Below are 26,516 nucleotides of genomic sequence, written 5' to 3' on the forward strand. Positions count from 1 at the left end.
TAATGCCTGCAGTGGCAAACTCTCTTTGGCACCTTCATTTAACATAAATTCCGATTTGTTGGGATGACGGCTAATTCGAGAGCAGCCAAGGCCAAAATAGGCTATGAACAGCTATTTACAAAAAAGCTTACGATTGCCTATGCAGGAAAAGGTCAGAGGAGGAGTAGCAACACCCATGAGCTTTCTGACTTAAACATGCATTGTGCGGGAAATTGTAAATTATGTAGCTGTTAAGATCAACTGATTTGTATTGATTCATTGTAGTAGGGCACTCATAATAAACTGTTTTTTTTTTAGTATGAGACCTTGCTGTGTCAGTTTAAAATTTTGGCAAAAATCTGAAAAGTTTAATTTTGTAAATGAATTCTTGTAAGACTCTTCTACTGCTGCCAATGCTGCTGTTGAATCATTTTTTTCCCCCTTGACATTGCCTCCAAATTCAACAAGTGTGCCAACAAGAAAGCATAGAAAATATTTTCAGGGCCTCATGAGTCCAGCACAGTTTTTTTTTCCAAACTGATCAAACTGATTAATTCTTATTATTGAAGAAACAAATTGTTTTGTAGCATGTGGGTTAAATACAGTGTAATTCTTGGTGAAATATTTAGATTTGCTACAAAGTGTTCTGCTGTTCTTAATGGATTATTTTGGTTGAAATTTCCAAAAATTAACTCCTCTTAGTTTAACAATGAGACTATTGCATACTGTTAATGTCACTTAATGCTTGTTAAATTTACATTCATATAAATGAAAACTTATACGTGTTTTTCAATGTTCAAATATAGAAAATACACTTTTCTGCTCATCAGTTTAGGTACTGATTTGCAAATCTGTCTGAGTATCACTGTACTGAAATCATAATACAATACTTTTTATTGAGGAAAGTATCTTCTTAAACGTAGAGTCAGCGAGTTTTTTGGAAGTTTCCTCAAGTCCTTTTTAGAATTACTGAGCATGCGCAAGACCGTCTTACCTGCTCTTCTGCTCCTCAGGGAAATCGCATGAAAGAAATCTCCCAAATCCACTCTGGTCTTATTCCTTCCTACTGAGGCCTTCCTCTTCTTCTCATAAACTTGTACGCGGTTTGCTTCTTGCAACTCTAACAGCGAAGCTAACTGGACCCATAAACACTAGAAGCGCGCATGCGCAGCCAGCAAGCAGAAACTAACAAGGAACGAGCGCGCACATTGGCGTTACGTGAGCACCTCAGAATGATTGGCCTGTGTGATAACCAATAGTAAAAGGCTGGTTCCCACGAAAAGATTTAAAAAAAAAGTCAGACGATGTTCAAAGCCTGAGAGACACCACATGTAACGATAACAAATTGTACGTGTAACAGGTTTGGTTGTATAGTGTATGGTGTACGGTCAGACGGTGAGCATAACACACCACACACAAATAGATCATTCAGATGTAGGACGGGAAATCTTGCGAAACATCTCAAGATCAAACGCGAGTCCAGAGTGAATAAACATGGACACGAGGAGGAATAATGGCGATAGTTTGTGGATTGATTTTAACAGAGGAAAAACATAAAAAGAAAGGTGTTGGTTAAAGTTTTTTTTTTTTTCCTTTTAGGGTTTCTCTTTGTTCATAGTCTCTTGTCTGTTATTTGTGTACTCTTAGCCAGAGTGTCCAAAAAGAAATTTCACCATGGTAACACGCGGTGACAATAAAGAATCTTCAAATGTTACGGTTAGTCTTCTCTCACCTACCTTTCTGATTGGCTACATGTGGCATTCAATAGGCTGCCTGCTTGTTTGTCCTCGGGGAACACCACACACACTAGGATATCGGGCCTAGACAATCCAATATGTTAAATAATTCCGATTTGAGGTCGGGGCGGTCCAGACACTCCATCAAGCTGACCAAATCGCTCCTAACACACCACACACGGCACGATAATTGCTTACGATTATTTTAGGAGCCACGGCCTTATTCACCGCCTAACGGAAGGGGAAGACCGGGGAAAAAATCGGCAAACAATCCTGACGTGTGAACCAGCCTTTAGACGATACCCCCTAGAACTTCAGGGGCAGAGGGTGGTGAGAGCAGAACCAAAACTCCGACCAATCCCTGCCATTCAGACTGAACGGCGTTTCACAACCTGCAGCTCTCACAGAGATCTAATTTTTTAACCTCCTTTTTCTGAATACATACTGTGTTGACTACAGTCAGGATGGAAAGACAATTCTACCCAGTATACTGTAACAAAACATGTTTCTGAACAGGATTACCAACTATAGCTTTGATAACAGCTATTCAGTTGCAAATAATCATACCCTTGCTTCATGTTAATCTACATTGTCATAGTGCATCATATTGTGATTTAGCTGAATATATGTATAAAATGTTATTTAGTTCAATTGGGGTTTAGTTGTGAATCGAGTTGTACCTAATTGGTGCTTGCTGCTCCTGTAACTTAAATTTATTGGGTTGGCGGTGCATGGAGATCCATTTTGTATTGGCGTGACCAGGAAACATTGGAAATGTTCTATTTTTAGTGCGTTTCACACAGGGAGATCATTATCGGTGCACTGCCTCCTGATTTCATTTCCCATTTAAACAATCATTAGCTTTTGTCAATTACCTCCTTATACAGATTTCCAGATGGTTCACAGGTTTATAAACTAGCATTCGGATAGACCTCTATAATGCCTTTTCACATTGTGGTTGTTTTGATATGGCAGACGTCTGACTTGGTTAGCACTCCCTCTGGGACCTGATAATCTGGAATTTTCACTAAATCAAAAGATTTTCTAGAGCATATACCCTTGCACCAAAACCAAAAGTTCAAAAATTCTGAACCATGTCTTCAACCATCAAGTCTTCACTTCTGCAGTTATCATTCAATTCCCATTCAGATTCTGGCTCATTTAAGGTGAGTGATGCATTTGAGATTCAACACACAACATAAACTTGACACGACCTCTGAAGCAGTACGAACATATTTCCTCTTTTATTTACATTCCTTTTCAAATGTTAACATTTTTCGCTATAACTTCTGGTCAGGTTGGCATTTTTTTTATCCTCATTAAAATAAATTGGCACAAGTAAAACATATGTAGACAAAAGTTTATTTACACCATACAACATTTTTTTTAAATATTTTATACAGAGCTGCAGATGAGAGAGCTTGCTGGGATCCTTCAAGCAGATTCTGCAGTATTAAAGTTGTGAAATATATTATTTATATAAAAGTGAGTATTATCTTTATTGCATTTAAAGCAATGAAGAATGTAGCTTGACAAACATTCATTTTAATATGACAGAAAAAATCCTCTTTGCCTCCCATGTTTTATATTATAAAGTAAAAAGTGTAGTAATGGCCAAACGGACTGTTATAAACTTTTTAAAAACTGCATAAATATATACATTGTGCTCCCGGGTCTAGTTTTAGGAAATCAAAACTAGACCCGATGAAGCTGGGACGACATGGCATGTCATTTGCTTTGTGAGGTTTCATTAAGAGAGTTTCTTTTTTTCAGCCAATTTCTCCACAGATAATTGGTAACACAGGATGGTAAATATTGTACACCAGGCTGCCCCACACTAAGTACACTAGTGAGAATACAAAAAATAACACGGATGTTTTTATCCCTTTTTTGTTTTCTTTTTTCCCGCCACTCACCAGTCCTTATATTGTATTGGCACATTATGTCCCTGCCACGCTCGTAAGATCCAGATATGTTTGCCAAGGCTGTTAGAAAAGTCTGTTGCTTTAATCAGTGCAAAATACATCCCCTACTCCTCCTTTCCAAGTTTGCATTTTTTTTTTCCTCCAACTTCTTCACCCTTTTACACTTCTGTCTGGAAGTCTCCTTCCTGGACGTCTAAGGGTAGGTTGACACACTTCTCCCACTCTGCAGTCGTCATCTCTAGTGAGTCCTTGTTGTCGGATTCTAGTACATTCATAGTGGCGTAGTTCTGGTACTCACAGGCCGGATTGTAGCTCTCCCACGGGTTCTGTTTTGGCATTGCCTTGTCCTGCGAACATGGCCAACAGCGGATGATGTTAGTAGCATGACATCCCCAGCAGCTTGGCTGCTACTTTTCATTCAAAATTGACTCTTTTTTTTCAATAAGGTCAGTTCATTTAGAAGGGCATTATATGAGCTCCTGGCATTGCTAATTAAAAATAATGAATTAATGCTGAGAGAAGCATCAAATAACAAAAAGATAATGGCAGTGTATTAAATGGGAACATGCTTTCTATTAACATGGAGGAGATCTCTGCTTTCCTCGGCTCAGAAACTGGAGCACCGGAGGTGCTGCATGTGTGATCCATTCGTTCATCTGAGAATGCTCTCATTGACAGCCCCAAAGACATTAGTGCAAATAAGGGAAAGAAGCTGCTCCACATCAGGGGAATATAAAATGGATACTAATGTTAGCTGCCAGCTCTGCAATAGATTCATTTAGGGGGAAAAAAGGGAAAATAGAAGAAGTACGTAGTTATCACTTGCTACAAAAAAAGGTACTTGCACTGTAACTAGGCAACTGTTCTGAAGCTGCGTTGTACTGCAGGGGTGACTGGAACTGGGAGGGTGGTAATATGCAGTCAAAAGGCTACTATTTACAATGCTGTGGAGAAGTTTTTACAGATATTTTTCTATTTTTGCTTTTTTTTGTCTCGCCTCAATGTTTCAAATCGTTAGACACTTTTTTTTATAGCAAAGATAAGACGAGTAAATACAAAATGCAGTTTTCAAATATAGATTTTCTTTAAGGAAAATAAGCTGCCCAAACCAAATTGACCCTATGTGAAGCAGGAATCGCCCCCTTAACCTAATCACTGGTTGTGCCACCTGTGGTAGCAACAACTATCATCAAGTGTTTACTATAACTGGCAGTGAGTGTTTTACCTCGCTTTGGAGCAATTGTGGCCCACTTCTTTGCCGAATTGTTTGCAACATTGGAGGGTTTTCAAGTATGAACAACAACATGTCATAACATCTTAATCAGATTCAAGTCCAGACTTTCAAGCCACTGCAAAATCTTTTTGTTTTTGTGCCACTCAAAGGTGGACTTACTGGTATGCTTCAGGCAGGCCATTGTCCCAGTTGGGTGCACTTGGGCCCAAGGTCATGAACCAGTGGTTTTCATTCTCATTTGGGAATTTCTGGTAGAGAGCAGAATTCATAGTTCCATCAGTTACGGCAAGCTGTCCTTGCCCTGAAGCAGCAATGCAGTCTCAGACCATTACACGACTGCTGCAATGTCCGTATTACGTTCTTCTCTGCACGGCTGTCTAGTTTTACACAGAATATTTTCCCAAACATTTTGAGGATCATACATATGTTTCTTGACAAATATTAGTCTTTTGTGGTTATTTCGACATCAGTAGTTTTCACCTTGTAACTATCCTATATATGGTGTCTTTTACCAGTATCTTCCTTGTTGTTGAATAATGGACTCTATCTTAACTGAAGCATGGTGAAGAAGTGCTTTAGATGTTTTGGCTTCTGCATAATTTTGGTTGGCAAGCCACACATGAGAAGATTCATGACGTTGTATGTCTTTTCCACTGATGGATAGCAGCTCTCCATGTGGTTCATTGCGATGCCAAGACCTTAGAAATGGCTTTGCAACATTTTGTTTTCCAAATTAATATATGTCCATGACTTTGCTTCACATCTGTTTAGGAATGTATTTAGATCAGGGTATGTGTCACAGTTTAGAGATATTTCAGTCTACATCGCGTTGTCAGATAGGTTGGGTTTCAGGGATTTATCAATTGTACAGGTGTCACAGTAATCAGACTATTAAAAGTGAACTCAGCTGTCTCAGATAATGGGGTTGATCGCAGTTATCGCATGATTTAACAAGGAGGGCTGAACACCTTTTCACATAAAGCCAGATTAGTCTGGACAGCTTCTTTTCCTCAGCAGAGTAAAGCATTTGAAAACTGCTTTTTGTATTCACTCTGTTTATCTTTGTTGTTAAATTCAGTTGAAACATTTAGTTGTGGCAAAAATAGCAAAATGAGAAATATTCTAACTCCATAGCGCTGTATCTGACATGGTCTGAGTGTTTAAAAACAAACAAAAAAAAGAAAAACACGCAGCTCATCTCAGACAGACTGATTAAGTCTGATGTCCCCATTGTCTACACATCCTTTCAGGTGTGGAGACAGATGGTGAGCCTTTTGCTTTGCAGCAAGGTCGTAAGGTGTTGCATAATTAGCCCGACTTCTTGATGGAGTCAAGTCCCACCTCCCACACAGTTACAGAGAGAGACTGGCCTTATTAGGCTAATACTTGCATAAATGCTGATATAATAAATAATCTGCCATGCATTAATGAGTAAAAAAAGGATGAGTTTGCTAAGTAGATAAATGTGCATGTAAATAAAAGTGCATTTATGGCCTTGCATTGGAATGGATGCACTCGACTGTAGCAAAATTGCCAAAGGGTCCTGCTTTTTTTGTTGTTTTTTTTTCTCGAGACTCGCCTAGTGAAGACAATGCTTTGGTGCTTTTAGAGGCAGCCCTTCTGCTGATTGCAGCCTTATTAAACGTAGGAAGACACACTTTTGCTACATAACCACTCATTTACACAATCATACATAAATGTTTCCTCCACCAAATATCGAAATAGATTATTTGAATGCTAAATTCTTGAATTAGCTGACAGCCACCCCCCTGGGTTTCCTGTTACTCACCATGCTGCCCATATTTGGTATGTCTCGAAATCGGTCCAGGGTTTGAAATTTCTGATTCAGTTCCTGGAACAGCTCCATGTGTCTTTTCCTGGTGTGCATGACTTTCTGCAATGGCAAGGGTTTTTGCTTTGGTATTGACAGCCAATAATGGAAATGCATCTTCCTCCCCACCCCCTCCACCTCTGATCAATTTGTTAGTGTCATGGTAGTTTACTTAGAGGCCAGGTCTGAAACAAATCTACTTTCCTCTGCATATACAAGAATGACTGCCAAAATAAAGGAAACACGCAGATAATTAAAGTTAGGCTTATGGGACACCTAATGCCTAAACATAATTCTTCTGTGATAAATCACCTCATTTAGGGTTTTGTTGGTGTAAGGGAAATCCATGTGATCAAAAACCTTGGCACAGTTCTTCCATTCGAAGTGTTGGTGTGCATCTATGCTCAAACAAAATGCAACCAGAGCCAAAGTAGCTGCCAGAACGACACGTTTCCAGTATTTTGACAGAGATTACAATATTTATATGCAGTAAAGCTTTGACAATGCAAAAGGAAATACTGAATAAATATGCCAAAGGGGGTTTGATCATGTTCTTGCAAGCCAGTATATTCATTGCTGACCAGTGATAAACTCAGATGTGAAATGTGCAAATGACTTTAAAAGCATACAGTTTGAAAATCAACATATAGCTAATGGATGAAGGAGATGGAGGAGGATAAAATGTTGATGAGAGCTGCTGCCCTGTTTGTCAGCTGACGGCCTTGCTTTTACCTTAACTACACAGTAAGTCTATAAATCCTGATGAGCCAAGGCTGTACTACTCCAATAAGCTTAAGAGGCACGACATACGCTCGTAAATCAAATGACTGACACATCTGCAAAAAGCTGCCTTTTTATGCATAAGTAGTTAAGCTCAACCTCAGAAAGAAGTATCTTTTTCACATACCTCAAAGTCCAGATCAGAATATCTCGACTTTCTTCTCTGTTAGGAGAAAAATAAAAGGAGCGTACTTATTAAGTCATCAGCATAATTAATAACATAAATATCTGGCAACACTGTGTTTCTTTGAATTGAATCCACATGACAACATGTACCTCCAGGGAGCTCATTGATATTGTGGAGCCGGTGTCACTCCGAGATAGGCCCCCGGTTTCCTCCATCTCTGCAAGGAAGTTCTTAACAGCTGTGCGAGGTTCAAAGGGCAGGGTTTGCATCTGCTCTGAAGCACTAGGATACTGGTGCTCCAGATTCACATTCATGTGGTCCATGCCTGACGGGTTGATATTGAAGTCAGGGCTGATCTTGTAATGCTTTAGCCTCTCGTGGGGCAGCGTATCCATTGCGGCACTCATCTTGGGCTCCTCTTTAATGAGGGTGGGCAGGGTGGCCGACCCCGAAACTCCAACCGCAGAGGCGCGAGGCATCACTATGTAGTCCGTCTCCATCATTTGCCCCTGCGCCGGGTGGCCCTCCATATCGTGACCGCCCATGTCGTGCTCACTCTGGCGCATGCCGTCGTCGGTGCACAGGTACACTGTGCGGCGCATGTCGGCATTGCTGTCAGACATGCACTGGTCTTTCAGCTCGCCCATTCCTACTGGGATGTGTAGAGCCGAAGGCTGCTGGATTATCACTTTGGAGATGATGTTGCCTGGCAACGTGGAGTAGCTGAGGCCCTCAGGGGCCTTCTCGTCCTCCTCGTCGTTGAGTGAAATGCGGGAGAGGGTGCCTGTTATGGTGGCGGCACGACACGAGCCCATGTCCTTGTGGAGCGCTGGAGGGCAGGGCGATACAGGTGTTAGTTAGTCTTCTGCTTTGACGTTTTAAACGTTGCAAAATGACAATAAAAGAACACGACAATTCAAATCAATATATGTGATTCTCAAGGGATGTTGTTCTGTCGAGACAGAACTGTAATCATAGGATGAGTAACTGTGAAAATGCTTTGAGTGTGACATTACGCTAAACACAAAAGAACACAACACTGAAGTCTCGAGGGAGTGTTGCTGTAAATAAGTACAGTTTCACCCTCTCCCTGAAATCCCCTCTGCCGTACTAATGCTAACTCAGTGATCGGCGACGACCTGATGAAGCACTACAGAGTGCTTTGCACGAAGCATTTATTTTTACATTGTGTCACATTACAACCCCAGAATGTATTTTATCGTGATTTTATGTCATGGCCCAACACAAAATAGTGCAAAATTTGTAAAGTGGAAGGAATATAATATGTTTGTTTTTAATACATTTTTATTAAAATAACAAAGCTGTGGGTATCCCCTCTAAGTCAATGCTGCATAAAACATTTTACTGCAAGTGTAGCTGCAACTCTGTTTTTGGATGTGTGACATACACAAGACACTCTAGAGACTGAAGCTTTTGCTTATTTTTCGTTTTAAAAAGCTTAACTCAGTCAGAATCAATGGAAAGCAAATCTGAGCATCAATTTGAAAATCTAGCCACAGATCCATTTTGTGGATGGGCCTGAATTTTAACTGGGCCATTCTAACACATGGATATGCTTTGATCTAAATGATTCTATTGCAAAATTGGCTGTTTAGAATCCGCCTACTGAAAGGTGCACCTATGCCTAAGTCTAAAGTGTTATGCAGCGTTTCTTCCGTAATTTTCCTGTGTTCAGTTCCATCCATCTTCTTAAAAACTTCTGAGCAACTTCCTTGTCCCTGCTAAAGAAACACATCCACACAACGGGATGCTGCCAGTGCCATGTTTCTCTGAGGGAATGTTGTGTTCAGTGTGATTTGCAGTGTTAGTTTTCCACCACACAGAACATTCTGCATGTGTTGTAGCCCCAAAGATTCAACTGTGGTCTCATCTGACCAGTGAATTCTTTTTAACATGTTTGTCGTACCCTCTACCTAGGTTTTGGAAAACTAAAAACCACATTTCTCATGGTTTCTTTAAACAAAACTTCTTCCATCAAGTCTATTTTATGACTAATAGTAGTCCTGATGAGTGCTGACACGTTTTTCTACCAGAGCTGAGACTCTCTACATCTCCTCCAGAGTTACCCTGGGCCTCTGCTATTAATGTTCTCCTTGCCCAATCTGTCAGTTTAGGTGGACAGTCTCGTCTTTGTGAATATGCTGTGGTGCCAAACTCTATTTTTAGAAACAAAACAAAGTAATCAGTGCTCTGCCAGATGTTCATAAGCTTAGGATGTAATCCATCAAAGTTCTCCACATCTTTATCCCTGATCTATCTGCTGTGTTCCTTGGTCTTGGTCCTGCCAATAGTGTTCTCTAAGGAATGGAGGAAAGCCTTCACAGAGGAAAATTGGGTGATGTTTGAAAGCAATAGAATACACTTGATTTTAATTTAGGTTTATGAGAGTAACGTCGTCTGAATACATACTGTATAGATGCCACACTTTTGAGAATTTTATCTGTAAAACCATGTATCCGTTTCGTCTCATTTTACAAATATGTCTTACTCTGTGTGAGTCTATCATATTAAAATCCAAATTTAATTCACTGAAGAATTCAAAAAGTCCAAATGCTTTAGCAAGTCACCTTTCTCAGAAAGAAGCAGCTGTTTTGTTTTACCATAATATCAAACATAAATCCTCCAGACTGACTGAGTTATTGGTACAATGCACTTCTTTTTGACAGCTTTTCTTTGCTCTCAGATTTGGTCATGATTTATTAATGCGCCTGTCAGCTTGGCCTTTTGCTACCAGGTACTGCACATCCACTTTAGCTTACAAGACGGCACAGTGTAAGTAAAGGATGCCAGACAGCCTCTTTAGTTTCTGTCTCTCTGGGCTCTAAATAATGGTCCGTTTAGATTTCCTTTAGGCTCCACTTTGGATGTGCTCTTTACTGGTTTGGAAAGGACTGGAGACTGATGAAGCTTGAGTCCAGTGCATCTTGCCAGCTTTGTTTATGTTGTAGAAAACTTAAATACTTTTACAGTTTACAATTGCCCTATCTTCTAATAAATGCAGTGAAAAACCCTAACCCAAGTAAACTATTTACTACACAAGTAAATCTATTGAATATGACACACACACACACACACACACACACACGCACACACACACACATATATACATATATATATATATATATATATATATATATATATATATATATATATATATATATATATATATACAATTTCTTTCAATAAATTACAAAATGCATTTCTAAGGGGCTTGTTTGTAAGTTTAAAAGTATCTTTTCTTAGCCAGTATCAAACATACTTTTTGTCAAGCCCCATTTTGCATGAAAAGGTTTGCACTTTCTTTTGGTCAGATGAAATATTGTAATCTTGAATGCTGTGTTTGTTTTGTTTTTATTTTATTAATTTTTTTGTTAGCTGGAGGTGAAAAATAATTCTTGTCAACAGAAATGAAGGCTTTAAAATGACCCCAGTCAATCGAGGCAGGTGACCGTTCACACTGAGCCTGGTTCTGCAGGAGGTTTTCCTCTCCACTGTCGCTTCATGCATGCTCAGTATGAGGGATTGCTGCAAAGCCATGGACAATGCAGACGACTGTCCCTGTGGCTCTATGCTCTTTCAGGAGGAGTGAATGCTGCTTGTCAAGACTTGATGCAATCTTCTGGGTTTCCTTAAAGAGGAAACTTTTTGACCATTCTGTATGATTTGATTGAATTTGACTTAGTAAAGTGCCTTGAGATGACATGCGTTGTGAATTGCCGCTACATAAATCAAAATCAGAAATACTAAATGAAAGTAAATTGAGCTGAATTGAAAACACCATCAGTCGGTGTTAGCTGAAATAAATGAACAATGCATACACACACACACACACACACACACACACACACACACACACACACACACACTGAGAGCATCTCCATCTGAAGCTTTGTTCTCACAATAAGTTTTTTTTTTTTTTTTTCTTAAACAGTAAAAAGTTCCTCTGGGGCTGTGTTGGTTGTTACACAACCTGCTCCCCCCCCCCTCCCCCCTCACAGTTCAGACCTTTTTTCAACGAGAGCGAGGGAAAGTTTTGTAAGTAAGAGACCATATGTGCTTTACCTGATCGGCAAGCGATGTCCACATCTTTCTCAAAGTCTGTCTGTAAAAACAAAAATGACAATATCACCTAATTTATCAAACATTTTATACTGCACAGTGTCTGGTAGAATGAATTTCAATGCTTTAAATTAAATAACATTCTAATGCAGTTGAATGATTTCTACAACAGAAAAGAATTTTAAAAGTGTGCATATATATGGTTTGGTTAATTATAACCATAATAAAACAAAAAACAAAAAATCTGCTATAGCATACTGAATGGATAGATTGTGGTTATTTTCAAAATTGGCCATGAGCAAATCAAAACATTCATGCAAGATCTCCAAACAAGGTAGATAAATACTTGGCTTCTTTAAAATACTGTATTTGAGCTTTTGTACTACAGTTATGGTTATATTGGTGTTTTCTTTTTCCTCTTCAAAAACTAATCCTGGAAAACTAGTACACTATACACTACTGTTTCATTTATTACAATTATGTTTTATTCAATCAATACATCAACAATAGCAAATACTGTTTTGCTCGTTATGCTTCAGAAAACACAAAACAGGGTTGCCATAGCAACCTAAGAGGATGCAAACTGCACAGCTAAGCATGCAGGATTTTTTTTCTCATTTCTGTGGGGGCAAAATTACCCCCCTCTGTGGAATTAGGTATACATGGTCATAACTCTTAATTTATTTACAAATATCCAAATAATTTTACTGGTATGCTACTCCAATTAATCAATTTATTGCAAAGGTTATAATATTATTATTATGTCTTTGGCCAGGAGAGACCAATAAATGTGAAGAATGTTATATGCAGTGAAAAATAAGGTAGTTCAAAATCAGCTACAAAAATCCATAAAAATAATATTTTTTTATTATCATTTCCAAGTGGCTGACAAGAACATGTTTTTTTCTTATCTGCTTTAATATAAAATTACGACAAGAATAGAAAAGAAAAAAAAATATTGGTGAAGGAGAGGCAAAGCTTTTGCGCTAACTATTAACAGACTATAAGTAAGTAGCCTTTGTGCCTTTTTCACTGCTAATGTGAAAAATGGTAATGAGAATCCTAATGGCAGATTATTGCTTTGAGTTGCCTGTAGGAGGACAGCGCAACATGAATATACTGGTGTCCTGTTTCAAAGGTCAGGCAGGCAGTAGTCCCGTTACCCCATGAAAGGAAAACAAAGAGATGCACAGGAAAGTAACTTTAATCAAGCATAATGGAACAATTTGAAAGGATTTTGAAAGGAAAACAAAACTACTTTTCTTTTCATCAGATGTTCAGAGGTTTTGTCATGCATGGTATTGCAGGTTATAAAAATCAGATCTAAGAGAAAAATACTTTGTGTCCGGTTCTAAACTAAAAAAGAGGAACGAAAAATAAGACAATGAAAATACAAAAAGCCAATAAGTTAGGTCAAGGTTAGTATAGAACAAAAAGAGTGGTGCAAGTGTATTATAAATAACAAGGGAACACAGGATCCAGCTCAAATATCAGAGTCTCTAATGACTGCAGATAACAGGGTGACTGTGCCTACCATTATCTGAGCATGCCCATTAGGGAAGGTTCCTGTTGCATCACCACTGATCGGATCCTGGCAGTTTCTGAGCCGACATCTGAAAGCGTCTTGCACCTTAAACACGAGAGGAATTTCAGTTTGAACTTTTGACTGAAGTTAAACATATTTTGATCGCTCTGACGGGACATTTGCTTCATTCTCAGCGTCAGCAGAAACAAATGAGTGGGTGGGTGGGGGCTATCGTCTACCTCTCTCCGTAGGATGCAGTGCACCATCACAATGACAAATCCCTGCAAGGAGTCAAAGACGGCAAACAGAATCTGGAAGAGGATGGAACGCTTGTCCGTCATGGCGAGCACGGCAGACATCCAGGTCAAAGCCAGCAGAGGTAGGACGACACAGGAGCTCCACAACGATGCCCTGGAAGAAGAGAGGAATGATTTTGTGCAGGAGATAAACAAGATAAGGTCTGGAGAGCTGAGTTAAATCTCCATGACGACCTCTTTCCTCCAGAATGATGGCGGGGCGTTGCTCTGCATACTGATGTTTATGTAAGCTCATTTCAAAAAACCCCTGCACAATGTAGTTCTGAGGTACTGTGGATGCATTTGGAAACTGAGTTTAGCGCACTATGCAGTGGATACCCTGTACATAAAAAAAAAAAAAAAACTCCCCGCAGCATCGTTTTATTGATTCACAGACACTGACAGGCACTTACATTGCATTGCTAGCTGTTGTTGCTGATAAAGCAGTTGTTGATACAACACCGCATTTGGCACACTTGAGAGTTAATCCTGTATGCGGCTCACTCATCTGTCTGTGGGACACAAGAGATATCGGGACAACATGACAAACAATGCCAACATCCACCTGACTGCACACTTTCCTCCATCATGCTAACAACAGCAGGGCCGGTGAGTGTGTGGGTGTTAAAATCATTTTCATCTTGGACTCATTCTGCCGAAGAAAAACGAAGCTTGGTCGCTCCCAAGAGGGAGCTAACCTCTTTATGCCTTAATTTTTTTTTTCCCGAAATACAGAAAAAAGTAGGTACACATCTCCATATGGACATGAAAATATTCATAGCATACAGTATATATACATATATATACAGTCATATTCAAAAATTACAATATTATTGAAACGTTCATTTGTTTCAGTCACTCAGTTCACTAAGTGAAATATCTGTTTTGGACACAGGCTGATGTTTTCAAGCTTTTGATTTTCTGTTTATAGCCAATGAAAACATGGGATTTAAAATTAGTGTATTACATCTGGCCAATAAACAATATATTTATTACAGAAATGTGGGCTTAATGGAAATCATGTTTAATACCTGTTTTAAGGTTGTTATTTTCAAATGTTACTTTTAAGTTGACAAATGAGCCCCATTGAAACACATATTCTAATTTATTGAATATGACCATTTGTTTTTTAAAGAAATATCAATATTCAAAAATGAAGAAGAAAAACAGGTACTAACAATGATGTGCTGTCATACCCTGCTCGATGCTTCAGCTTCTTGTCCAGGATTCCATCTCTGGACACTAACTTATTAAATACCAAGATACCAATCACCATGTTGACCTGTTGACAGAGGGGAAAAGCGGAATATTCAGACTGATACTTCCCAACCTTCTGTTGAACAAACAGACATTGTATGAGACATTGACTTGCACACTCTTCCCAGCACAGCACCCTAAAGAAGAAAAAAGTTCTCTCTGCCAGATCAGTCACATCATAATCATAAAGTACAGCATAACACTTTATTCAGATTGTATTGGCTAGAACAACACAAAGCAAAGCATCATTTTGCAGAAAAAGAAAGATTTACGAATGCTTTACAAATCCAAAAATTAAAATTGTGGTTTGCATACAGTGCCTTGCAAAAGATTCCCACAACCACCCTGGTTTTTCGCCTGTTTTGTTACATTCCAACCTGTAGTTCAAATGTTTTTATTCTAATTTTATGTGATGGAACTGCATAAAACAGTATAAGCTGGTGAAATAGAAAAGAGGAAATTTAAATACAAAAAAAACAGATAGCAGAAAAGACTGAAAACTGGCATGTGCACATGTGTCACATTTCAGTCCATTATTCAAAAATTACAAGAGCATGGCACAACTGTAAACCTTGATATTGTAAGGCTCTCCACCTAAACTGACAATGATCAGAACAGGAGCCAAGAGGCCCATGGTAACTCGGGAGGAACAACAGAATTACGCCAAGGAGTTATCAAGAAGAAAGCTTTTGTTGAAATAAAACAATTAGAAGTCCTGAATAGCACATTGCTGCAACATCTTTATTTGTCATTGCAATTGTACATTCCAATGAAATTTGTCTTCTGCATTTAACCCATCCCTTAGGGAGCAGTGGGCAGCTACCATAGCACCCGGGGAGCAATCTCGGGCTAAGGGTCTTGCTTAGGGACACAGTGGGAGTCTGCAGGAATCAAACCGGGTACTTGCAACCTTCTCAGAGTGCAAGCGCGCTGCTCTACCCACTAAGCATGTAAAAAGGTGCTCTGGTCAGAGAAGAAGAAAATCAAACTTTCTGGCCTGTTTGTTAAAAACGCTGTGCAGTAGAAAACTGGCATGGCGTGTCCACGATGATGCACAGTGTTAAAGATAAACATGGTGGTGGCAGCATTTTGCTGTGGGGTTGAATTTGTTTAGCAGGGGCAGGGGAGCTGGTCAGAGCTGATAGGAAAATTTATTAAAATAAATGCAACTGACTTAAGAAGGGGGTAGAGATTCACCTTTCAGTGGGACAGCTGCCCTGAACAGACAGCCAAAGTTCAATTTACTATTTAAATAAAGGCATACATGGATGTTATTATGGTCCAAATTATAGGCTTAAATTCAATTGACTATCTTTAAAAAGACTTGAAAATTGATGTTTTCAGACTCTCTCCAACCAATAGGAACTGACTTCAGCTATTTTGCAAAGAAGAATACCAACAACCCCTAATCCTTACCCAAAATACCTTTAGGTGCAATGAAAGGTGGGTTTGCTGAATACTTCTGTCCATTCTTCAGGAGTTCTTGTTTGTAAGACATTTGAAAATCACGTTCCCTTTCACTTAACAATTATGTTCTACATTGTATTGATTTAGCTCATAAAATACAATATAGTTTGCGGTTGGAACATGACATAATGTGGAAAAGCAGTGTGAATACTTCTATAAGGCACTATATTCAGACATTTTCTTAACAGGGATGAAGCCCAACATGAAAACTCTGTGGCATGATATTCTCACTGCAGATGGCCAAACGGGAGCTTGTGTTCCTCTGAAGTTCATCACAAAAGAAAACTACGGCCAAGCAAGACTTCAAATGCTTGTTTATCTTCACTCATAAATTAAATAATTCAGTCACTTTTATATTCCGCCAAAGAACAGAAACTTGACAGTGAAAAATTGCATTACATATCTGCCTTCTTGGTCATTTAGCAGTCTGGATAATGACGAGTCTGTGGGTAATTACAACAATATAAATATAGGGTAATTAAATTACCCTTCCATACGAGATGCTGGACAAATCTAAATCATAAATACTTAATAACCCCATAGCCACATGAAAGGCCATTATATGGTAAATGAAAAGGGATTATTTGAGCAGTCCCTGATGGGATGCTCATTACTTTGACTTTGAAAGCACATCATGGTTAAATAGCAACATATTGAATCATGGCTAAAGCAAATGATCATTATTATTTGCAATAATGCTTTCCATTGCTAATTAAATAATTCACGGCGTAATACGCATTTCCCCATTTTAAACACATTGTATTATATAAAAGAGTAAAGTGGGATAAAAAGCCAAACATCGGTAACCAAGACGTACCAAAACAACAGCTGCTGCAGGTCCAACGAAGGCATACAGGAGCCCACCCTCCAAGGAGAGCCAACAGCTGCGGGGGAAACAAGGAAAAAAACAATTAACTCCCACTACAGCATTTACTTCCACGTTAATGGTGCACTCCAGCACACCATTGTTATTTTGCTCAATTGTCAGCGGAGAGGTGCCATATGCTGTTACTCCACACCCAAAGTTTCACGGAGCAATAAAATGCTAAGGAGATTTTAAGCAGTGTTTATGCATTTGGTTTCCAGCAGAGTGGCAGCTCACATGAAATTGGGGTCTTGCTGTGCTATTTTGAAATTTGATTGGGTTCATGGGACTTTGTTTATGGCTCTATTTAGGATAAGTAAGCCACTGCAGAAGGATTTGATCATTATTCTTAAGTGTTGCCATGAACCCAAGGTGTCTGTGGGCAGAATATTAAAGAGATGGAGGGAAAAAGAGCAAAAAACTTACTATAAGGGTGTCCCGTAGCCCTTTGTTTTAGTGAATCCCATTGAAATGGCGACAACTAAAGCTGGTAGTCCTTTAAAAGACAGAACATTAAATAGTTACTTAAGCAGTATGAGTCACAAGAACATAAACTCACTTCTGTGTGCCATACAAAAGCAAGGCCCTGTACCTTCCAGTCATTAAACAAAGTACAAGCTAAAGCGATTCCATTAGACACCACAGCATGAGGCTTTGAAGACATCTGAGAGTATATGATCAGCTACATATATTTTACCATTCTACTCATTATATTGTAAAATATCCCATTAAAAGGTGACGGAAAATACACGGTGCTTTAATAAGATGCCAGCGGTGCATCACACACAGGAAGCCATGTAGATTTCATCACTGCATTGTGAGAAATTGTTACCGCTCTTCACTCTCCCCCCACCCGCAATAGGAATAGTTTTTTTTTTTTTTTTTTTTTTGTGCTATCTGGCTCCTCATTACAGATCAGCGTAATTGATTCAATCTTCACTATTGTGTGCTCGGAATATTAAAGCGTTTCCTCTCCGAGCGGCGCGGGCAGGTGCTATTGATGTAATCAGTTTCCTGGAGGCACGAGCCAAAGACCCTGTGGCCATCCTGTGCCTTTCTGCAGTGCTGAAGAGGTAAAGTGTGCTGAGTGCTCACAAGCATGCCATAAATCAAAGCGCAGCAACACCGTGGTGTGGGTGCTGTACCGAAGAGAGCCGAATTCAGACACAAACGCTAGTTGTCGGGCTGCATGTTGCTTAATAGATCAGCTTTAATCATGTCAGGGTCACCTCTTTTCTTACATGTCAAAATGTTGTTGTTTTTTGCAGGCTTTGCGTGTGCATGGTTTCATGTTTTTATTTTAATTTTTGTGTCCTACTCAAATTTGTGATCAGTTTATTACCAAAATGCTTTTTTTTTTTTTTTAAAGACAAGAAATCCAAGAGATAGTACGAACAGCCTTTGTCTATGTTTTGCAGCAAGCAGTGGCGATGCAATGACTAAGAGAGCCTTGTTTGTTGCTAGGTAACAAGAAGAATGAGAGTGGGCTCTTTCATAATCAGATTGATTTTTTTTTTTTTTTTTAAGTAGAGATTTCTCTTACAGTCTGAAAGAAGTAGCTATTCGGACAGGGGATTCAGACTGACATTTATCACATGAAGGAGAAATCTTTGCATTTTGATACAAATAATTTGCCTGTTGGGGGTTTATTACCAGACATGCTTGTGTGCTGATATTTTGCATAATGATTTTGTTTTTACTATAATCTGTCATATACAGATTATGTCATGCTGCCTACTGCATTTCTTTTGCAAAGCATAACGCCAGACTGGCTATTTGACTTTGTCTAACATTAATAAAAGATAATTTAAAGTTCCTCATACTAAATCCTCCTACACCTTATATTTTTACTAGATTTTACATGTTCAAACTGTATTCTGCTGCAGTCTACTGTATGCCAGGCTCCCACCCTCTCGATCAGACATAAGGTCATTGCAACCAGCTATAGGAGAGATGCAGCAACACTCCCCCACCCCGATCTCCTCGCTCACGCACATACACTCTCTGCTCAAGGCCGGTCTATTTATCCAGTCCTCAGAGAGCTTGACTGAAGCACAAAGGAATCACAACAAAGAGGCTGACAGAATGAAGATCCAGCCGCCTTACAGAGACGACGAGAGGAGCAAAGTGAAAAGACGTACAATTTGCTGTGTAAAGACACCTCGCCGTGAGCTGCTGTGAGAAAATGGCAGCTGTAAGAAGTGATGGAAGCAGTTTGCTGAAACGAGCCACTCACTCACCCCAGCCAAGACACAGGAAACGCTTCCGGATGAGCCTGGTGCGAACCTTCCCTGTCACTGCCATGTAGGACTGCCAGGCTTCTGTGAGGACCCAGCAGAAGGACGCCAGGAAGAAGAAGTGCAGAAAGGCAGTTGTCATGATGCACACACCCTGTTGATGGAAGGGGAAAAATAAAAGAGTCAGTAGATGTTTTATTTTTTTTTGTTATTGAATGTGGGTTACCGCCAATCTATTACATATGCAAACTGAGATGCAGCTCTAATGCTGCTGAAACAAGAAAAGGTTGATAGCTCATTTAGATTTGTAAATAATCCTGCAAAGCAAGACACTCCCTGTAGAAACACACCAAATATATTGATATGCTTTCATTTCTTGGAACTCTTCTTAGATGAGCATGTAGTCATAGTAAATTGTAGGGCTTGATTCACTTTGCAGTCCTCTAAAGACTGTAGTTATCTCTTTCATCATAGATGCCATATTTTCCATTAACAAGCTTGGGTACATGACTCTGTGAGCAGCATATTTTTGGGGGTTTACTTCTGTCTTCATTATTACTTCCCTCCACAACGACTGTCAATGACTGTCTGCTGGACAACTTTCAAGTGTGTAGCCTTCCCTAAGATTATGCAGGCGATGACATATAATCTCTATCAAAACCCCCTTTTTTTTGGTAAATTATGCACTCTGAGAGGGGTTTATGTAAATGTATGAGAAACTAAGTATTGGTATTCACACAATTATTAGAAATAAATGCTTGAAACATATATTGCTCTGTGTTTGAGTCCTATTTTTTAAAGTGGATTACAGAAATACACTTGTATGCATTTTTTCCCCATTTTGGCAGGTCAGTGCAGTACAGTCATGGTGAATTTAAGGGTTTTATGTATTTTGTAAATATGTTTGGTTTGCTAAATTTTTTCACAATTCTATACATTTTTGTTTTATTAATAATGACTTAGTGAAATCTTTCTCGCTGGGTATTCTTAAACTAAGATTTAGACAAATTTAGGACCTACTACAGACTGACTCATCTATAAGTTAACCGTAAATACCTGTGTACTTTTTTTTTTACATTGGCGTCCTTGTGCAAAGAATGAAATAAAGCGTCAGTCTGAACTGCAAACACCAGAGGTGCTGAAGGTAGTTCACCTCAAAAGCCAGCCAGACAAGCTGACACAGAAAGCGATGGCGAAGCATTCCTCTGTACTAACCCTCATTAGTATGCTGGGGATCCCACCTGGAGGCATGTGAGCCAAGGTCAAGTGTTTTACACTGACAAGAGGAGGAAGGAAAAAAAAAAACAACAACCTGCAACACTACTAAAAAGAAACAGAGTGCATATGTAGTGGGCGACGGACTCATTTCAGGTTTGATGACATAGCAAGACTTCCTTAGCTTTATTAGCTTTTCTTGTTGTTGTTTTTTTTTTTTTTTGTAGGTTTCAAGTAGGACCATAATGCAGACATGAACTTGGAATGTGTATCAGGAAGGAATAATGGTGCAGGTAACCCGAGGAACGGGGGAATGAGTAACACAGAGAATTAAACCAGACCCAAAGGAACCTACAAACTAACACTGATTTTGAGGATGACCTAAAATACCCAGAACATAGTACAAAACTAAACCAAAGGAATTAACCTATATGACAGCACATTTGAACAATCATGAACTGAGAGAGATTTAATATATGACGCATTTGAAACAATAATTAATAATTCAGAACTGACCAAAACTGAAATGAAAACTAAAACCCACACACCCAAGGATCGTAACAGGACCCTCTCCTCTATGGAGATCACACTGAGTAGGTTACGGAACTGATCCAGTTCTGGTTTGCTGCAAACATCCATTCACACTGCTCCAAGGGAAACAGCGGCCAGCTGTGAAAATGGTGCTCGTGAGAACAGAGGTTCACGTGGTCTTTTCTGTTGCTGTCCCCCATAAACTATTAAAAAAAGGCTATGGTCTTTGTTTTCTAGGGCAAAACTTTTTATCCGTGTGCATAAATATCCTATTTCATCCCCCAATGAAAATGGCAGCTTCATTACACTGAATGTTCCCTCATGTTTCTGTGTCGCCATTTTGTTTACATTGGTCAAGTTAGCGTAAGTTGGTGCGGTGGTTTTTTTCTGAAATTCACTAGAACTTTATCCTGTCTAGTGCCCGATGTTTCCTGTTTGGCTCGTGAAATTCAGTAGCTTAATCTGCAGTGTGGGGTCAAACTTCCGTCTTGCGGAATTTTTTGCAGCGCCGCAGGGCCTCGGTAACCGGACCCGCAACTGCGCATGTCTGAGTGGACACATTGATTTTTAATAATTTAGGATCCTTGCGGTGGCAGAACTGTATGTGCACCATATTCACTGTGAGCCTGGCATGAGGGTGGCTTCCACATGCCCTCAAGTATCTGAAAAAAGCACACTCCAAAACCAGGCATGTGGAGGGGGCCTCAAAAGGTGGGCATGAAACACACAAAAAAACAGAACACTTGTTCCTCTGTGCCGAGGAGGCACAGAGTTCTGGCAGTCTTTGGATCTAGCAAAGGAAACTCAGAGACCCATACTGGAACAGCTGAATGTTTTGATGGAGGAATCATGAAAGGTGACCAGAACACCAGCCACAAAGTAACCTTGGAGGCCATTGCTGGTGCATGCGGTCTGGGATTTTGGATAGGGTACTTGGAAAACCCGTGTCAAATCTTGTTGGGAGTGTGACCAGGAGGCTGGGATATACCACAGAGGACGCTGGAACCCATGATGGAGATCTACAGGGTGTTCCAGAAACTCCCAGATTACACAGAGGTACCCTAGAGATCGGTGCTGGGGCTGCTAGAATCCACAAAGGAGACCTAGAGAGCAGCCATTGGAGACTACAGAAAAACTTTGAGGGCAGACTTGGAGCCATTGCGTGCTCTGGATAGTAGAATTAAAGCTTTAATGAAACTCTGATCAGGAGCAGGTGATGGAGGTCAGCTGATCTGGCCCCCTTCATCAGGGAACTTGGAATAGGAGACTAAGTAGAGCCAACCTGGACTCCCTCATCGGAGAACATGATTCCATGGAACCGGAGACTGAGCCAAGTCTACTTGGACCCTCTTGTGAGAGAAATCAGGAAGAGCAACATGAAGCAGGTCGACCTCAACACTCTCAGAGAGTGCATGCTCAGGAAGTTGACTATAAATACAAGAATGACTAAAAATTTGTATTTTGTAAATCTTGTCTATACACACGGCCATTTTTGAGTAAGAAGATATGTTTGCAGGGCAAGGCAAGTGTATCCTATTGCTTTACAAGGAGAGTTGAGAAGTACAATCACGTTCAAGAGAGTCCACACTATACTATAAGGTCCTCAATATACTTTACATTCCTAAAGCAAAAGCTATCCTAAGTCCATGCATCCCCTGTGGTGATGAAAGAGTTCACACAAGCCAATAATCCAGCATTAGTGTCTTCCTGGGAACAATATTCTTAAGGGATATTACTAATTTACACATTGATGTCTTTTTAGAATTGTTTTTACAATATTTATGTAGTAACTTTTTAACCTACATTTTACAGAAAATAAGAAATCTGAATATTTTTAAAAGCTCGCTGTATGTTCTTCAGACATTATGATCTATCCTACATCTGTCATGTCACAACCACAAATGTAAATGTGTTTTTTCTAGATGATTTGTGTGATATACTAAAATTTGGTTCTTAATTATTTCACATAATTCTGGAATAAAATGTATATAAAAATTCAAGGAAAAGTAAACAAATCATCTTCTTTAAATGTTTGGCAAATAAATCTTAAAAGTGTGGCACATGTCTCTGTGAACCCTTGTGTACTCTATTTAAAATCTAGTGTAAACAATTTTAAGCCTGTATTTGTGAATAAACTGACAAGTGTGTATTGTTTAGCTTGAACTCTCTGGTATACGCAAATTTCTTTGGTCTTTCAAATAAAACCCCCAAAAATACATTAAGGTTTGTGGCTATAATGTGACAAAATGATGTATGCTATAAATAACAATTTCAAAGGGTATGAAAGGCTGTACAGTAATTTATTTGATTGCCACTTTCATATTCTTCACTGCAAATTTATAAAGTAATAATAATAAAGTAATTTATTATAATAGTATGAATACCAAATACACAAAAAAAAGAAAATTTCCAGTAAAATATTTAAGGACAGGTAAAGTCAGAGGCAAATACAAGAAAATGGTTTCTGTGACATTTTTTATTTTGCTGAACTCCAGGGCTTTCACCACTTAGGATTAAAGCATTAAACATGCTTTAAAATAAATTATGTTTCCAACAATATAATGCAATCTCTAAGGTACTACAACCAGAACAAATAGCCCTGACCTGCAATGAGGATTATTACGTAAACATCAATCATGTCCAGTGAGGAAAACATGCCTGATTGTGATGTGAAACGTATGTGATGATTTTAAGGTAATGTAAAGAAACAGTGATGTGAAACCATGTTAGGTTTGGTCGCTATTCTGCCTGCAGACTTACCCCTAAAGCTAGCTCTGATGTGGCTGCTGCTCATGTACTGTCCAAGGTGCTGAAAATAGAGCCTGCCTTGTTACTTGGAAACAGGTCATTTGCAACTGTTATATTTCTCGATTCACTTGGATGCCTATACTGTCCAGCCTCGTTTTTTTTCTAAAACAATAAAAACAGTTTGTTGAAAGAGAAAGGAAGGTACAACAGGACCACATCGTTATACCACAGATTGGGCACAGACAGTCATACTAAGCAGAGGTTTAAACCTTGAGTTCACTTTGCCCTTTTGAAAGGCAAATGCTGGGAGATGTTGAGCACACTGTGTCGGTATCCATGGAAACAAAGGCACTGAAGAAGGGCCCATATTAAAACGTGGCAGGGCTGATAGACGCGGAGGTGAGGAGAGGCTGTGATGGGGTGTCTTCAGGCCAGGTCGGTAAAGGCGGTTACAGATGAGGGGAGAAAATGTGAGGAATTTCTTCTCAGTGGCCTCAATAAACGCCAAAGGTTTGGCCAAGACCTTTCAGTCTTCATGCTCTCTCAGATATTAAAAACTGAAAGTATATTGTCAAGACCTCCAAAACGAACATTGATGGATTACAGGAGCAAAAGAAATGACAGATTTTTCAGTTTTTCTGACAAAGAATTACAAAGCATGAAGCTGATTAAAAGTACTCAGCAAGTCCACAGATTATGTGGAAGAATTGTGGACAGAACTATTAGTGTGCACCAGTCAAGAAGAAAGTCCTTGTTAAAAGAAAGCCATAGGAGGTATTAAATATTTATAAAAATATCATCCAACAAAGAAAAGAGTGCAACTGCAAATCTACCAAGACATTGCTGACCAACTAAACCGGCAGGCCCAGCAAGTGAAGGATTAGTCAGAGAAGCACCCAAGTAGCCCATGAAACGACTGAATAAGCTGCATAGACCTACAGCTCAGGTGAAAGAAGCAACTGAGGTCAAAACTAAACTTTTTGTCTACATGGAAGTAACCTAAAACTGGACAATTCATCCTGACCAGGCATTGTACACTATGAAGCAGAGTGGTGACAGGACTTTGCTTTGTGGATATTTTCCTTTTTAACAGGGACAGGGAAATAGCCAGAGTAGATGGTAAGATGGATGGATATGAGATAACCCTGGGAGAAAACCTGTTAGAGGATAAAAAATGACTTTAGATTGAGGCAGAGGTTTGCCTTCCAACAGGACAATGACAGTAAATACACAACCAGAGCTACAATGGAATAGTTTATATCAAAGCATTTTTCTGTGTAAAAATTACCCAATTAAAGTTCACATATAATCAATATGAGAAGCTATGGCAATGCATAAAAAAAATCGCTGTGTACACACTCTCTTCCTATAGTCTGACTGAGCTTGAGCCATCTTGCAAAAAAGAATGTGTAAAAAGTTTGGTATTCTGATGGACAATGCTAATAGATGTATTTTTCCAAATAATGGCAGCTATAACATTGGCTGAGTTGAGCTAAATATATCTGTAACACATTCTAAGAGTTTTATTTGTCAAATCTTTGTAAACTATTGGTCATTTTAATTTGTGTTAAATTTTCCAAATTGTTAGCTTATGGAGTTTATTTCAAACGATTAAAGAGCAGTAAATGAACAAAATTAGTTCTTCAAACAAAATTTTAAAAATTGTTAACAACCTTTGTCATTTATTGCTTAAACGGTACTGTGAACTGTTTAACCCTAACCCTAACAGCTGTCGAATAGTGAAGCAACACAGCATAGTAAAAGCAGGATGTTCTAATCTAATAGATTAACTTAATTGGGTGAAAACTGCAACACATCTCTAGGACATTCTGGCAGATACATGCAACATCATTTAAAATGCTTTAAAAGTCTCTGAACCAACTCATGGAACTTGAATTTTCAAGTTTGTTCTGATTCAGTGTAGGAGGAAAAAGCTGGTTGTCATTTTGGATGAAGCACCCTTCCTTAGTGCTTTAAACAATAGCTGTTTGGGTGGTAAACCTTCTAAAAAGCAGCCAAAAAGGGTAGCAGTGGTAAAAAACAAAACAAAAAAACATTAACATAAAAAGGGTGCTGACAAATATTGAAGAAAATATTTAACAATACTACTCCTCGCTTAATAATTCAACTTCTTAATTACATATTTGTAGTTATAACACTCTTAAGTTCTAAACAATGTATTTAATTACTCATCTAAATATGGCTGTTACCAAATAATGTGAGAAGATCTGTTTAGAATTTGTATTAGAGATACTCCTAACTTAAACAAAACAGATGAATAAGTACACCTTACAAAAACAGTAAGGGTGTTCTCTATGTAACATAACAAAAAGGTTATACTATCAACCTTAATTGTAAAGATGTATATACATTATTAATTGTGTATTAGGGTGAAAAAAGTTATTATTTCCTTCTTTTTTTTTAGAAGTCATATTAAAAACACCTCTATATATGGGTCGATTTGCCATCTTGATTGCAACCATCAGATAACCTAACAATATGTCTTGAAAATAGATATGCTCAATGTCTTTAAAGCTGTTAGAATCTTTTGTTTGGCAACTCATATCAACTTTAATAAGCTATTTGCACTGAAACATAGTTTGAAGCATTCAAACATAAAGTAAAAATATATCTCAATGGTTCTGCCAGTTTGTGGAGCTAAGGTTCTCTTAGGTTGTTCTTA

The 26,516-nt window shown here is 38.9% G+C and overlaps 1 protein-coding gene across 10 annotated transcripts in view; it reads right to left on the reverse strand.

Annotated features, from left to right (window-relative positions):
- Positions 1 to 2,937: 2,937 nt before the first annotated feature.
- Positions 2,938 to 26,516, reverse strand: part of adgrb3 (adhesion G protein-coupled receptor B3) — a 166,976-nt gene continuing 143,397 nt past the window's right edge. For 5 of the 10 annotated variants that reach the window (XM_036126582.1, XM_036126589.1, XM_036126583.1 and 2 more), the window contains 12 exons: positions 19,343 to 19,493; positions 17,529 to 17,598; positions 17,055 to 17,121; positions 14,692 to 14,795; positions 13,927 to 14,025; positions 13,457 to 13,628; positions 13,227 to 13,322; positions 11,696 to 11,735; positions 7,762 to 8,441; positions 7,613 to 7,648; positions 6,664 to 6,768; positions 2,938 to 3,987 (listed from right to left, as the gene is read on the reverse strand). In XM_036126582.1, coding sequence (XP_035982475.1) covers positions 3,799 to 3,987; positions 6,664 to 6,768; positions 7,613 to 7,648; positions 7,762 to 8,441; positions 11,696 to 11,735; positions 13,227 to 13,322; positions 13,457 to 13,628; positions 13,927 to 14,025; positions 14,692 to 14,795; positions 17,055 to 17,121; positions 17,529 to 17,598; positions 19,343 to 19,493 — 1,809 coding nt within the window. In that variant the 3' untranslated portion in view covers positions 2,938 to 3,798. Of the gene's footprint in view, positions 3,988 to 5,033; positions 5,123 to 6,663; positions 6,769 to 7,612; positions 7,649 to 7,761; positions 8,442 to 11,695; positions 11,736 to 13,226; positions 13,323 to 13,456; positions 13,629 to 13,926; positions 14,026 to 14,691; positions 14,796 to 17,054; positions 17,122 to 17,528; positions 17,599 to 19,342; positions 19,494 to 26,516 lie in introns of all 10 variants that reach the window. The other 5 variants (XM_036126585.1, XM_036126587.1, XM_036126586.1 and 2 more) reach the window with 4 other exon arrangements.

Source organism: Fundulus heteroclitus, chromosome 22, assembly GCF_011125445.2.
Source record: "Fundulus heteroclitus isolate FHET01 chromosome 22, MU-UCD_Fhet_4.1, whole genome shotgun sequence".
NCBI classification, from domain to species: Eukaryota; Metazoa; Chordata; class Actinopteri; order Cyprinodontiformes; family Fundulidae; genus Fundulus; species Fundulus heteroclitus.